The sequence below is a fragment of the Branchiostoma floridae genome, chromosome 18, assembly GCF_000003815.2.
Source record: "Branchiostoma floridae strain S238N-H82 chromosome 18, Bfl_VNyyK, whole genome shotgun sequence".
In the NCBI taxonomy this organism is placed as follows: domain Eukaryota; kingdom Metazoa; phylum Chordata; class Leptocardii; order Amphioxiformes; family Branchiostomatidae; genus Branchiostoma; species Branchiostoma floridae.
The window spans coordinates 12,721,560-12,737,936 of NC_049996.1; the positions used below are offsets into that span (position 1 = coordinate 12,721,560).

A 16,377-nucleotide genomic window follows, 5' to 3' on the forward strand; every position below is an offset into this window, starting at 1 on the left:
GGTTGAGTGGCCCAGACAGTAGGGACAGGCCAGTAATGATATGAAAGGTGGTTGTCAAAATTTGTACACTTTTGATTGATTAAATCTTTGTGGACTTAAAAGTCATGCATAGTGCAACAATCATGATCATGAACGTTTCTTCCACACTCAAGGTTCTTAATCCACTATGTAGTCCAGTAAAATGAATAATTACTTTGTTTCAAGTTCATATCATGTAGCTGTTATGGTACTATTAACTAAGTATATTTTGAAGGTCTAATTTTTATTTTCATGATTTGGGGCAGGCAGTAACACCTTAGTTTGTCCTGTGACTTCAGTTTAGTAGGAAAACTCAAGAAAGCTGAAAACACCAGATTTGAACTGGGATAATATCATTCCAAAGAACTGTAATATGTAATGACTGCCATCAGGACAATCATGTATAGGTAACTTGGGAGTTGGGTGATGCTTTTTTGTCATGCATAAGTTAATAAAACAAGTATCTATCCAATGATCTAAAGATGAGAAGAGACACTTTTCTAAATTTAGGTTCATGAAGGTGGTTAGCTGCACAAAATTAGTCCTGATATCTTACATTTGTATGTAGGCAAACCTGCCTTTTCATGATTAAACATGAAATAAAATGTATTTAGACGCCTTTTGTTATAATTATATACTGTATGCAAAATGTCCCTTTTTAGAACAGTTTAATGTACCAAACTTCATAATTATTAGTATGAATGATTGCTAGCTTGAGGGCTTTCATGTATCAGGTACAGAAGTAATATATAAAGACTACCAGAGGACATTTTCATATGTAATGTTGCAAGGATCCTTCATTAATCAATTGGGAAGACAGCCTTTGATAAAAGTATGATGTGTTCCTTGGGGGTAGAAGACTGAGACACAAAGATTATTTAGTATTCAGTTGGGTTTCTTTTTTGCTTTTGCAGTCTACAGTCAAACCTGTATTAGCGGCCACCTTTGCATAGCGACCGCCTGGTCATTGCAGTCACTTTTTGTCGGTCCCTTCGATTTTTCCCATTGACCTAAGCATGAAAAAATAGTCTATAGCGGCCACCTGTCCAACGTGGCCACGGCCACACAATTTCAGGTGCCGTAGACACAGAAACACTGCATATTGCGGCCATACAGTAACCTAAGCTCTGATTGGTTGCTGACAAAAGAAGAAAGAAAAAGAACACAACAACAAAAACAGTTTGTTTTCCCTACCAGTGAAATATAGATATTACTGATATCACACTTGACTTCACATATTGTCTCTCGCAGTAAACTTTAGACAACTTGACAGTTATGGACCGCCCTTTCACATCTTATAAAGGTAATCTGGCCAACTTCCAGGTCTCAATGTGATTCCAAAGCAGATCCATCATTTGTAAGTCCCTTATATTGCCTAGAAATTTCTTTACTATCAGTTTTACTGTCTGCCCTATCAGGGTACTTTTCTACGTTGCCAAAATGTTGGTTTGATGATGTTCTGCCACTGAATTTGTAGTTCTTTTCTGACTGTGCTTGTTTCTTACATCTCGCTTGCCCGGAAGTAGCCTGATATTTTTTGTGAAAATTGGAGAAAATGGTTGGAAAAAATTCTGGCAGCTTGTTTGTGTCTCTGAAATGTGATTGATTAAGACTCTAGTACCAAAGACATGACCTACATGTATAACGGTGTCTTGTTCAGATGCTAAGCTTAGAACTTCAGTTTTGGCAAAAAGAAAATTGTCGCTGTCACCTTAGTTTGTACCTACTGTATGTGTATGCATTTTTACTTTCTACTACTTGAAGTGCAATGGATTTGGGAGTGGGAGGTGGAAGATAGCCTATTGGCCTTTGTAACATGCCTTGTGTTCCCATTTAATTTATTTTTCTTGGAGTTTATGTACATTGAAGTACTTAAAAAAAGTGCTTTTCATGTTTATCCTCTCCATAAGTGATATTTCCCTGAAAGAGGCCCTCAGCAAAACACTCTCACAACCTGCAGCCTTGGATCCCAAATGCGATGCTAATAAAATCATCTCAATTATACCGTAAACATCGATTTATATTCTCTCAGAAATCATCAAATTATGGCTGGCAAAAATTCCTGGCCTACCTCCAACAATAGGCAAATATTTATTTGATTATGCAAGATATATCGCTGGCTTTGAGAACAAATTCATCGGAAGTGTCTGTAATGTTTCTAGGAATCATGGACTTGCATCCTGTGGAGAATTATCCTGCGAATGAAATTTGCTAAGCCAATTGTTTTAAAGGCCAATGGGGAATGGGTTGCGTATTGAATTTCCTGGACTATGTGTCTAATCCGGAGAGAGTAGGGAATACGTATATCGGGCCGGCCCATTCACTCCCATACTGCGGGGTGGAATTAATAAAACAGAGATCCTCTGCATTGGCGAGTAAGGCGGTACTTTGCATAATTGACACATGTGAGGCCATCAGATCGTGTTATCTTGGCTCCTACCCGCCTGCTCATCTCCAACCGAAAACTCATGAATAAATCATGAAGGTGGGTCGTGCCGCAGCTATGGATGCGTTCCTGCAGACTGGGGCAGCCATGTTGAGTTTCTCTCTCACTCCGGCCCGTAGCTACAGCTTGTGAAATGCCCGATATCTCCTACGTGCCGGGGCCGTGCTGCGTTGTCTTCCTACTGTCGCTGCCGGGGCTGAATATACATTCCTATGGAGCAGTCCCTCTCGGTGAGTGCTTTGGTGAGTGTATTGAGGACGGGATGGGACCCACTGCCATTATGCCACAATACAGTACCACACTGGGTGGTGGGAGAGTGGGAGGGCGTGCTTAATTGCCATGACAGTGAGCATCTTTAGAACTTCATTGTTGGTACAGCATTAGCATAGACTGTAGGGTCATACTGACACACAAAGAACCTTAAATCACCAAAGAATACAAGATTTCAATGGTATAAGATGATACACCTTCCATGATGTGTCTTGATGACCAAAAGTGCATGGTGTCATTGGACCATGTTATTAATGGGACAGATGTAGACAAGCAAACTGTAAAAGGGGATGTTTTCCTCATTCATCCACAAGACATGTTTAAGATTTAAGAAGGAGAAACAAAGATCAAGTTGTCACAATGGTCTTCACAGACTGACATTTGAATTTGGAGGAAAAGTCATGATGTTGTTCGTGCTACAGGTGTGTTGAGTAGAAAAAAAAAGATTGAAATACAAGAGTTTGGCAGCCGCATACCTCTATGAAATTGGTTTTATGCAAATGACCTGTAGATTTGCATAATTTATGCACAGTGTGTCTGATCTCGTGATGCTCACCCTCAACGTAAACATGTCAAAAGTGATAAAGTAAACATCATTTATCATTGAACAGTTTTGCCATTTGAATGAAGTCGTCATTTGCATAATTTAATGTATCTAATTGTGTGTATAATCTTTGCCTAAACTACCTGCATGCCTGAAATGGTGGAAATCCGTTGTTCCTTTCTGCTTCGGAATATTTTTTAAAATAATGCTTTGCAGTTCCAAAATTAGTCAAAATCTATCTGTCACTCAAATGTTAAAACTATATTTTGTCCAGGATAAGAGGTATATTTAAAAAACTGCAATGATACCATTTTCTCATTGATTATGAAAATGCCCCCCTATTTTGTATAATTAACATTTCATTTGTATACACATTCTTTCTCTATGCTACCTACTTGAAAATCCATTATTCCTTTCTTGGGTAATCCTCAAAATCCACAAAAATGTCCCTGCAATTTTAGAACTATCTGCTAGGAGGACTAAACTTATCTCCCTTGTTCCCAAGCACACGAGCTAAAGAAAATATTGACTGGACTTCTTTAACCCCCAGACAACCTTATTTGCCTATTACTGAACTTGTGTTGTCTAAGAATATATAGACCAACATTTTTCAGAGAGTAGTGTGTGCTAGGTATATTTTCATGTCAGCACCTTGTACAGTTAACTTATTGGAATGGACACTGAAGCCTTTGAAGTTAACTTGCACATTGAATGAAAGCTTTCAAAAGTTTGAGTAAGTAAAATTCCCTTACCACAGTATGACACTAGTATTGCCAAAAGAACTGACTAATATGCCTCAAAGATTAAGACTTTTGGATACATTGAAGTTGACTATGAAACTGGTACACAAAGTTATAATTTATCACATGGCTATATTGTTTTCGTGTTGGGGGAAAGAGAAGGGCAGTTTTAGAAAATAAGATTTATAACCTTCTGCATAAAGCCTGTCATACAATAATTTATGATCAATTCATTTAAAACTCTGGTCTTTCAGCATGGCTGATGTTTTGACCCTGTCCTGCTGTTCTCTAATGGGTCGATTGTGACTGAGTAAAGGAAAGTCATTTTACCTGCTGGTTAATGCATGTAGGATAGGCTTAGGGATACTTTTTACTTTTGCCAAGAAGATTGTTTTGTTTGTGTTTGTGTTCATAATGGAGTGTTTGTCTGTCTGTGGCCAGCATAACTTGAGACATTGTGGTTATATCTTGATGACATATGGTATGTTTTACTAGAAGTGGTCAAAATGAAGATATGATTAGGTTATTGGCCCCCTAGAGGCTCTCCATGGTACTACAGTAGTTTTGTACATTGGTAAACGTGAGACATCCAGGTGATAACTGATGTCCTTACCTGGACTTTTCAGGTAGCATCCACCACCTTTCATCAGTGACACTTAGGGAAGCTGGTTGAAAAGCAGGTTTTACACCCTACCTATAGATTTATATGCAAAGAAGATGAAGACAATTTTGAAAAGTCCAATTGGAAGCAAAAAAAGTAAGACAAAGTCAAGACAAGGTTTATTTCATTTGATACAGTAGTTTTAGATCTCATGTTCTGCTTCCTTCTCAGTTTGCTGCGGTCTGCTTTACCTGGAAATGGTTATGGTTTGTCAAATGTTTGGGCTTGTGAAGAAGTGATATAGGTTTGGGCCCCTAGCAGCTTTTTGAGAATTGCAAGGGCTGATTTTCTTTGAAATATGGAAATGAGTAATTCATGCAAACTTGATGTCATGAAAGACAGCAGTGCCTAAGTTGGTATTAATCAATTGATTAGTGGTCCAGTTTCATAGCTTTCTCAACACCTGTTGTTTTGTTGTTTCCAAAATGAATCTTAATTACCTTTTGTTTGTTCCAAAATCATGTATTAGATTTTGGATGCCCAAATTATGTCATCTTTTAAGTCAGGTTTTGTGGCTATGAAGATTTTCAGGTGAATGAAAAAGAACCCCCAAATTAAGTTGGAAGGTTTATATATATATATTACCCATTTCAAAAGACACCACAAAAGAAAGGCTAGAAAATAGATGTCAGCTCATACTTAATTCCTTACTTGTAGGTTGTTCGTTCGAGAAACAACCTGTCAATGTTTTGCTTGACTACAGTACATGGGAAATGTGGTAAAAAGCGCCAACTACTGACTATTCTACAAACTGCAGGTGGAGATGGTAAATTCTACAAATAATATATAATTCATTGATCAGAGACTAAAATTTCAATATAGTGACCTTAAATATTGTCATCTTTTATGAGAGATTGTTTGGATAAAAAGGTCAAGGAAATATGAGAATTATATAGACTCATGGACTTGTGGGAAAGGTTTAAAGCACTAAGTCTTGTTTATGGATCAAAGCAAATGAACGTCTAGACATGTGGGCTTCTCTGATAGACATTTTCTTTTATGGTGCCAGCATTTCTTGGAAAAGATGATACTACATGTACTACCGGAGGTTGTAAGGAATGTGTAATATCTCTCCAGAACAGTGAACTCTGCAGTCTTGTAGAAATCTTTGTTGTCTGGTTTTGACTATTGATATTTTGATTCTTCAGAATTTGTAAAATAGCATGTGGTATTTGATAATATTGTATCTGATGGGTTTTCAGTAATTGGGTTATGATGATCCTGAAGGTTAAGGTCATGCTGTTTATCTGTGTGGTGTTTTGGCACCAGTTGGTCGGAGAAGGTACATGTACCATTCCAATCTCTCTAACCAAGGAAAGGTATCAAATATTTATAAAAATGGGTGGAGGAATTTTTAACTACCAGGTCTTTGTCTCCAACCCAATATTGAAATAAGTGGTATTCTTTGTTTGAAATGAATCTTATTTTAATTTATTGTGTATTTCTTAATGTTGGTATGAGTAGGAGGATTGCTGGATTGCTCATCAGTGAGGCTGCATGCATTTTGCAATGATATTGCCTTCTTATCGTCTATATCTCTGAAACTACAGTGGTGTCCGATGTAGTTGTTTCTTAGAAAAGGGCTTACTATCAATAGTATCATATCTTTGCAATGTTGATGATTGCTTAGTTGTGCGTTGTACTACAAGGTGAATTCCATGCATAACTCCCATTAATCAGTGAGCAGTGAGAAATGGCGGGACCCGGTCTTTTCAGGCCCCCTGCCCAAAATGGGTCGGCCTGCCCCGTTGGGAGAAGGCTGAGTCCGTAATTGGTTATTCCGGTGACCCCTCCCTGTCCCAGCAGAGAGATAATCCCACACGTCAGCCGGCGCTCACACGAGGAGCGAACCCCGTCACCCCCCCTTACGTCGCGACATCAGCCACGATAAAACATCGCCTACATGACATTGGGCATGAATATGCGGGACTACACGGGCGAGTCCGACAGCCTTTGGAACCTGATTTCCGGGGTAAGTTGTTTAAATTTCGGTGTAAACCATCTGGGCCGGTGTTATAGGGTCCGCACATGCACCATGCATATCAATCAGTGCAAGTCCTTTGTGAAGGCATAGCAAACTCGAGAGGTTATGGACCCTGTAACCATCTCTAATTTTGACCTTGACTTAAAAGAATAATGCTTACACATTCTGTTAGTTGTAGACAAGTGTAATCTACAATGTGGAACGTATAATTTACGTGCAGAATTATTCTCTGCTTGCCTTTAGTTACTGGGTTGGTCAGAAATTTCAGGTCATAGAATTTCAATGTGTTATTGGAAAATATAAATTCTACAGCCTTATGCATTATTTAAAGTGTAGCAGGTCTGAATTCAAAGAGCTGGCAAGAGAGTACCTTTATATCTTAAAGCTTATAGGCATATTGTATACATATGTATGGCTTACACAATGCAGCAAAATTTAAACAGAAAGTTTCAAATTTTGATGATCAATTCCTTCATCACACAAACCAACAAAAAGCATTACAATCAGTGAGATGATTAAACAACAGTAATGAGAAAAGGGTGTGTGTAATGTGAATATAGGAAGGAGGATATATCCCAGTGAATTGATTGCACCTCAATGGTTTTGTACAACCCAAGTGTTGCCCCAATTCCTCTCCAACCATCCATTCATCACAGATGTCATACAATCTTGACAAGCGCTTCCTCACTAGTGACCACAGCATTTTCCCCTTTAAATCAGATATTAATACAAGCATGATATAATGAGGTTAAGTATATTATTTTGTTCTAGCTAAGGTGATTTGTGCATGTGTCATGTAAATGTTCAGACCCGTCCAAAAGAGGCTGGTACGGTTTGTGGTGGTATATTATGGGCGGCTGGGTGGGTCAAAGTAATGATTTTCTGTAAGCGAACAATTGATGCAGGCGTAGGAACCAACCACTACAATTTGGGGATCCTCTAAAAATCAATAGTTACCGTTAATATGATATTCGGAATTGGAAGAATTGAAGAGACGTTGTTCATTATTTATGATGAGAAATTGTAAAAGTAGGATTTGACAGTAAGAAATCGTTATTTCTCCTTACAATAAAATATTTGCTGCCATCAGAAAGTTGTATCTAACAAGCGACAATCAAAACATTATCGAGTTTTCTTTAGCCAAAGAAATCATTTACCAACTGCTGTTTCATTCATAGTTTTATTTGTATCGATTCAATACCCTGGGTATAACAAAAACATTGTAAAATTATTGCACTTAGATATTTTATTCTAAGAAAGAAAATAATATTTTCATCAAATCATCTTGAATCTAAAAGACCTTTTGTACAACAACAGGAAAATCAGGAAATACAGAAGTTTGATGAAGTTACATTGAAGGGCAATTAAATGATAAGGAAGTGGTCTGCATTGGTAATATCCTTCATAACTTCCTGTTATGTTACATTCCATAGGGATGATTCAGGACCACTTCCTGTAGATATCCCAAGTGTATATGTATGGTCCATCGCATTGTTCTCATGCTTCAAAAGCTTTCCTATGATTCATGGATGTTCTAGGCTCTCTCTGCAGAGGAAGTTGATAACCTTGTTACTATGAGACATTGATAGATTACCGGTCAGCTACACAGAATTGATATATCACAGGCTCGCTTTCCAGTAAGGGTGTCATATATAACTATATTATTATATTCTAACAACAATGTCATTCTTACTATATTGTCAAATTTAAACCATTGTCTTTAGGATTTTGGATTTTTTTATATAGCAAAAATCCCTCTGTCCATTTTTGTATGTATGAAAATTGTAGTGTCATTAATATTACATTGGCAGATTATTACAATTATGCTAACCAAGTAGAATTATTCTAATAGCCATAGTTACTGTAGCTAATATGTATTAGAAAATACATTGAAGAAGAAAAAAGGTAAATAATTTTTGTATTTCATATTTTGCAAACAGTATGTCAAACCATAAACAATATTTTTGTTATTTCCATGTTTTAGCATAGAAAGGTATAAAAAATATATCAATAGCTATATTATGACATTGTACTAATTTAAGGTTCATAATATTAAGGTAAGGTATCAAAGTGCTTACAAAGGTATCAAAGAGCTAGCAAATCCTTGGTGTGTTTTTAAGGGAATGAATACAACAGCTGCTTGTTTGTCATAAAATTCTTAACCACTGTCTCCCCTGTATGAAGCTTAGTTGGAAAGAATTGTTTTATAATGCATTTCCCAAGTGCTGGGGACTACATTCTCTAGCTAGCATTAATCCTGATCATGGAAGACTTCCATTATGCAAACCTCTAGGGAGAAGTTGGTATATGGAGGTAATAAACATCAACTTTTTCATATTCTTTGCTCCTGAAAAAGATACAAGCTTGATTTTCAAGCCATCTGACATATTTCAGTTTCAAGTTTCAGACTGTCTGCACATTTTAGTAGAAATGCCCTCATTACTGGAATGTCTAACAGAAAACATACTTATGTCTATGAATTTTGATATTCTTTTTGTCTCGTTTGTGGCATAGGAATGTTCGAATTCAGTACTTACGGTTTTGGATTTCAAAGGTTTTCTCATTTCAATAGCAACTAAAAGTATTAGTACACAACATCTCAAGTAGAATTTCTCAAGTCAAAATTGAACATCTTTAACGTGTAACATTGTGCGAAAAAACTAGTAGAATATTTCAAGCCTGTTCCATACCAGTGTAGGTCAAGAAAGAAAGGACGAATACAAGATGTCTATATTTGGGAAAGATGTCTGCCTCCATTGTACTTATTGAATCAGCTGTTTTAAATAATGGATGAGTTTTACTTGTGGTATTCCAGGTGACACAGTGCAGGGCTGACATGCTTTTAAAAATGCACAATGCACCGAAGTTTGACGTCAAGTCAGATATCATAATGTTGCTTTTCCTTGCTAGGACAGAAAACTAATTTTTGGACCAAGATTGGCTAAAAATTATTGCGTCCCAGCAAAGTTATACCAGTAGTCATTGTTTTGCCTGTATCTAAAGTGACGTGACTTAATTTTCATCTAAGACTGCATGCACATGTGCATTTTTATCACCTGAAACTCATTGTAGTACCATTAGAATAAAAGGTCATGTTAACATATTATGGTCTTCTTTATGATACTAATACAGGAGCGTTTGATTTCACTGAATTTAGCATGCTTGACTGAGAATGATAACTTCATGCCGTGTTCTGCCATATCTTATAGCGGTGTACTGGAAAGAAGTCAAGTTTGACAGTGAAGAAAAGAATAGAAAATTTTCCTTGGCATCTGAAGGTGAAGGCTGAACGGTTTCTTAGATCAGATTCTTGAGTGTCTGGCTTATGAAGTAGTAAGGAGATGAGAGTTTTCCATATTTTAGAAACAAATCAAAGTCAGTAGGCGAAAGTTTAGAAAGTGAACAATTAAGCTATTCTTCCACTGGTCATGACAGAAGACAGATGGTTTATACAATGTTCAAAGGTTCATTGTAATGTTGAAATTTCAGTGAATATGACGACTGCCTACGTCTTGTTCTAACACTTTCCAGTAGCATGCAGGTCAGGCAGGCGACATGGCCTGGATTCAAACCACTAACCTTTTGGTTCAGACACTGTAACCACTGGACTATAGTATGCATCGCATTGCTCTTCCTCTAACACAATATTGTCATCTTTTTAAAAAACCATTTTGGCTAAAATTTAGCAAAAATTTTGTCCTTTGTATTTATCCAGTTTAGAAACAAAAGCATGGTAGCTAAGTATAGGACATAATCATATCACTTTCAAAAATGCCAAAAGCTGCAAATCCATAATTTCTCCAATTTCAGCTGGCTGTATCCTTATATGTAATTGTATCCTCATAAAGAGACTTATTTGGCCACAAACATGACAGATGTGGACCATCAATAAAGACACTAACGTGTGCATAACTCTACATAACCTTGGCATTCAGACAATGTAAGAACATCAATACTTTCCTCCAGAAATACTTCAACAATTGTCGTCGCGTGACCTGACCTCTCTTCTCCCTTTCCATCATAACGATAGCGACCAGGTGCGAGAAAAGGCGAGCATTGCGATACGCCAACAATCAATACCTGTACATTCCATCAATTTCCAGATACTGAAGCTCCCATGGCTCCATTCTTGATGACCTTGCGTTCCATACAGATTGATACGCTAGATAACAAATTATCACTGCCAGCGAGAGCTACTTCATTCTCTCCAATCCATGTGCGAGGCCAAGCTTAAGGTGTTTCCACACTAAGGAGAATCCTGAACAGATGAAAGCAGTGTTGTTAAAACGTCTTTGTAGGATTAGTTTTTTTTAGCATCATTAAGGAGACTTATAAAAATTGATTTTTTTTAACATAGATATATTAAAGGATTCATATTGTGGACTGCTATTTCAAAATATGAAATGATTGTAAGAAGCCTTTGAATTGTTAAATATAGCAGTGGGGGAGCTTCATTAATGTTTACATGGCCAGCTTCTTGTTTTGTGAATGAAAAATCTTGTGTAGTTCAAGATTTTCTCTCAACGTCATGTTAAATGTTGGGAGCTTTGGAAGATATCATCACTTGTTTACAGAATGGAAAACCTTTTAGTGTTCTTTGTGTCCCTCAGGGATGATATTAATCTCTATCATCAACAATGTATCTAATGTTTAAGATAATTTTTGTGAATGGTTCTGAATTTCAGTATCTATGGTCCATGATGTCTAAGTAACTATATAAAGAGAGAAAGAGCATTATAATTAGATAAAGATTGAGTAGGAATATGAAAACCATCATAAACATAGCTATCTTTATGATCATTTTTCAAGGCATCAACAAACCATTTTTTTTACAATGCCCCCTCTGGCAGTTTGTTCCATTATGTGGTTGTTTAGGTATGCCGTAACCCTGAGATTTACGTGGCTAGTTAGTGACAGCAGTCCAAGATTGGGGCATTGACGTCATAATGAGGCCCTCCAACTGTACTCAAGATTCCAGGCTGTCGTTCCAGAATATCTAGTAATGACTTATTAAAACATGACCTTCTTTTAGAACACAAGACAGATCTGCTAACAGGCATTGAAAATCCTTGATATGTGCGCTGTGGTAGGGCTATGAGCCATGGGGCACTGCAAGGGGTGACTGTATTGTGTCTACCTCTGCAAAGTCAGGAACAAAATGGTGAAAAAGATGCATTCTGTAACTGTTAATATTATACCATTGTGAAGAGCTATACATGTACTATTTGCTACGTCAAAATTAATGACATACATGTCAATTAGCATAGAAAGTGAATATGTTTTGTGCGATATTTTTTCCCTCCTGCTCCCTTCTTAAAGTTGTCAAGAAAAATGAAAGTATGACTGTTAAAAAACCTTGACAAATTCGATAGTGATTGAAATTGATAAGGGAATAAGGAGAAGCAATGCTGGACTTTAACTGTTACAGTCTTAAGTCAGCAACATCAAATCTAGAGGGTGTTCCCTTACCTGTACCAATGGAAAATGAACTGTACAGACCCGTGTAGGCTTTTTCAATTTTCTTGTGATATGCAAGATTCACGATTTCCTGCATGCGTTATTGCTTAACTGTGTGTGTGTTATCACAGGCCCCATATCCTTGGTGGGACGTTACAGCAAATAAGGTTTCACGTAAGGATGTGAGGGGCGGGTTCGTATTTATTCTTGAGCACAGATTTTCCACTAGTTAGTCAAGAGAGAAGGTGTCTTTTGTTTAGTGGAGATTTTTCTGGCCTTCCAGGGCCAAGCAATTTGTGGTTAGTAAAGCTGTTGTCTATCTTTTGTAGAATTTGCACTATATTGCTTTAAAATCTCTCCATTATGATTATTATGAGTAGTTGAAGGCTAGCTGCACAGTGACACTTATTCTAACAGACCTTGTTACAAATAGGATCATTAGCATATCAAAAGAAACCCTTGGATGTGGCCAGGCTTTTGATTGGGCGGATCCAACCAAAATGGATGGCTCTACAGATCATTAGCTCGCTGCAGCTTTCCCTCGGCACATCCCGGGTGAATTCGTTCGATAGGCCCTGGAATAGCGTTGGTAATGATATGTATCCTAAGCCGCCATCGCCACCCCATCGCAGCGAAAGTGGCGTCACAGAGAATAGTGCCGGGCTGTTATCACGGCACCCAGCTGAATTGATTATGCATACTGAGCGCTGAGCGTGTGTGTCGGCAGGAAAGGGAAGGTGTCTCCGCTCCATAAGGGGTTCTCACTGGCTGGCGGACCCTCCCTCTGGGAAGCGCGTTATTGTTCGGCCGAGCGAGCGGCCAGCGGCTGGGCATGTATCTGTTCAGCCTGCAACTCAATTGTGCAGCGGGTCCAGAAGGATTGCACTACCCCTTATGACAGCCCGATAAACAGCTTACATAAGCACTTCGCATCTGCAAGCAAAGATGGCCTTCGTCGTGTACACTTACTACCCTGAACCCCCGGTGTCGGACGCAGGGAAAATTGAGCGACAGAGGAAGAGAAAGGTAGGCGGGGGCACCAATTTGGCAAGCGTTTCTACACGGCGTCAGAAGTAATTTGGGAAATTGGGGGTGAACTGTGTTTGCATTTGGTTGGGAGGGAGAGGCTATAACGTGATTATTGCAAATGGATAGGTATTAGGAGAAGGGTCTGTGGGACTTTAAGTGCATACATAGCTGAAAGTAAATGTTCAAAGGTCACAAATTCTCTGTATAGAATCTGATTTGTCTGATGTGTTCCGGATGCACCAGAGTTTCGAATTGTACGAGATTGCATTTATTTCTAGCAGGGATTTCAATCACCATGGCTTTTATTATGATGATATTATTAATATTATGAAATTTTTCATAGAAAGCAGAAGTCTAAATTGGACTGTAGTATAGCGAAGCCTTCTTGATTTTGTCCCACTTCTGAGTCTGTGTAATCTGTGTTGTCCATCATTTATACTAATTGGGAGGTGTGGCAGCTTTGACATGGTCCTTTCTCTTGATGAATCAGGGCTTCCTTTCCTGAATGAATTTTTCATTCACAAACCTAGAGAGGCTTTGACAAGGATTAGGGAGAGGCAAGATTAATTATGAGCTACAGCCTTTCCAGAGGGATCACTGGGTATGGTAGCTCCAGCATCTGACTTCTGCTTTGTCAATTTACAGGGGACCAAGTGTGGAACGAATATTCAATACTTCAATGATGGCTGTATAATGTGTGCTGTAGCATTCAGGGATTGAAATTTAGTTTTGGGAATAGATGTAAAGGTGCACCCTAATGATTTAGGTGTACAGCAAAAGATTTGGTTCACATTGTTAGTACAACACAACAAATGTTTTGTTATCTTTTCTGAGCATGCTGTATATTATCTTTATTTCATAGTGATGTTTTATCTTTCAAATGGTAAAACATTATTTATAGCCAGAACAGAATATCTTGTTAAGAGTTGTTATCTTTTATGTCTAAAACTAAAAGATGTTGCATTGTTTCTGAAGCAGTCTCCCCTTCTACTCTAAACAAATAACTCATATATCGATACTGACAACACTTTATCCTGAGGTAGATAGTAATTGTGTAACACAGTACTCTTCAAAGGGAGCTGCCCAAATTCACATGTAATGTTATTGGATGGGCAAATCCCCATGTGTGAATCTGTCAGCAGCTTTGATAACAAGTCCTTTTCTCCTGCCTAATTGGTACCTAATATGTCTCAGTCTTCCTACCCTAGAGAGGTACCTAAAATGGTATGCTGTACACCGGGGTTTGCACAAGGTTATGCATTTACGTAAAAGCTACGGTCGTAACAGTCAAAGGCAAGGATTTTCCCTTGTGGCTCGTAATACCAGTCCTGCAGTGCTTCTTCTTTTTCTCCTCTTTAAATATAACTGGTATTGACATTTAGATAAGAGAAATTGCTATCTCCGTTCTGACATTAGACGTAATCAGAAATATTGATAAAGGCAGTGCAATATTCCAACAAAAACAAATAAATCTAGAATAGGGCAGGCTTAAAATGTTACTGGTGTTGGAAGAATGCCTTTGGACCCAATGTATAACAATAACAAGAAATCAAAGCTTACATACTTCTGTGAGAATTTTGTGAATTTTTGTTTTATCTATCGTAATGTCTTGTCAGTTCTGTCGATGCATTTCCCTGTGGGAGCCTTCTGTACTAACTTAAAACAAGCAAACAAATAAACCGACAGCAATACCGCCGAGGTCACAAGATAAACTTTTGACTCATGCTCAGAGGCATTATGGTCTCAAATCAGAGTGATTGAATCAGCCTAGGAAAAGGTGCAAAGATGTACTGTTGATAGTGAAGTGATGAGATACAGGTAGAAACATTGTCCGTGCCCCCTGGGAGCCTATAGAGACTAGATGAACAGTTGGGTAATATTTTTAGTAGGCCAGGCACAGGGCGACCAAGCTGGATGTGGCTGTATTTATAGCCGCGTGATAAGATTGGCATATTAAGCTTGCGCTCTCCAAACTAACTCTGCAATGGTGATTATACAGGATTGGCAGAAATTTCAGGTAGAGTACATGTATAATTAAGCCTATCTGTGAGGTGTTTGTGATGCATTAAGGTTAAATTGTGGCCATTTGGCTTGTTTTCATTAGACCTGACTGAGCGATGGAAAATTCTGGAATGTAGTCATGGCTAGTGCCACGTCAATAACTCTGGGTTATACAACACTGCATGTAGTACATGTCATTGTGTCCGTTGCCGTAATGTGTGTTGATGGTTGTTGTTCTAGTTTTATTTTTCTGAATTGATGTATTTCAGAAGGTGAACTAGTACACAGGTTTTATCATCAATCTCCTTTTTTGCAACAATATTTTGTTTATGTTACGTCACTTGATGCGGTTATAAATGTGTACTGGGTGTTGATTGTGAGATGTTATTTTTCCATGATGTAATTTTAACATTTTGACGATTTGCTGGTAAGTTTTGGGAATTGTTGTAACTGGGTTTTGTATTGAATCTTCAATAGTCATGTTCAAAGAGTAGAGTGTTGTAACTTCCTAAAACAATACGTTTAATGAAAAATTGTATACAATGTCACTGGTAGTTGTTGCTTTCCTTGTTCCACCATGTGATGTGTTATCAATATCACAAGTGGTTTCAAGAAGGTTTCAAAATTTCAAATGAACTTGAATTTCATGTTATTCATCTTCTATTATGTTGAATTTGTCTGAACATTTCAAATGAAGAGACTTAATAAGTTGATAATTGTTTTTACCGTTTCCATCCTTAAACTTTTATTTTCTAATTTGTTAGAAGTATTGCTTTCATTTATTGTAAACTAGTTATGTAATGCCTGTGGATCCATTTATGATCACAGAAAGGAAAAGTCAATACACCTCCATCCAACCTGTATATATATCTATTAATTTTTATAATGAAGATATATACATATACTTAGCTTCTAATGTATATACATCAGGGGTCTAGCCAGCGTCCGTTTTTCCGTCAATTGACGGAAATTTGCTACGTCTGACGGAAAAATTTTAAAACCAATCCGTCAACCTTGACGGACAAAAATCCTTGGTGGAAGCTACAGGCGGCTTGGGCACGCCGTCCACGGCCGTAAAAGCCACACACTGTTTGTTTTGCTATTGTTATGATTGTTGACAATGTGTGTCGGCGCCCTTTCGCATACGATAATCTCATTAAAACCCGTTTTTCAAGGTCTCAGTTCAGTCCTTCTAATTAATTTTCGCGGTTTTCGCGACGATTGTAA

General features: G+C 37.8%; 1 protein-coding gene across 14 annotated transcripts in view; it reads left to right on the top strand.

The window, feature by feature from the left end:
- The window catches only part of LOC118405820 (voltage-dependent L-type calcium channel subunit beta-1-like), a 50,757-nt gene that overhangs the window by 11,877 nt on the left and 22,503 nt on the right, over positions 1-16,377 (top strand). The window contains exon 1 of one of the 14 annotated variants that reach the window (XM_035805609.1): positions 6,464-6,651. The exons of 11 other annotated variants lie outside the window; for them this stretch is intronic. In XM_035805609.1, coding sequence (XP_035661502.1) covers positions 6,583-6,651 — 69 coding nt within the window. In that variant the 5' untranslated portion in view covers positions 6,464-6,582. Of the gene's footprint in view, positions 1-6,463; positions 6,652-12,883; positions 13,147-15,013; positions 15,167-16,377 lie in introns of those variants that run through there. 2 more of the 14 variants (XM_035805605.1, XM_035805611.1) reach the window with 2 other exon arrangements.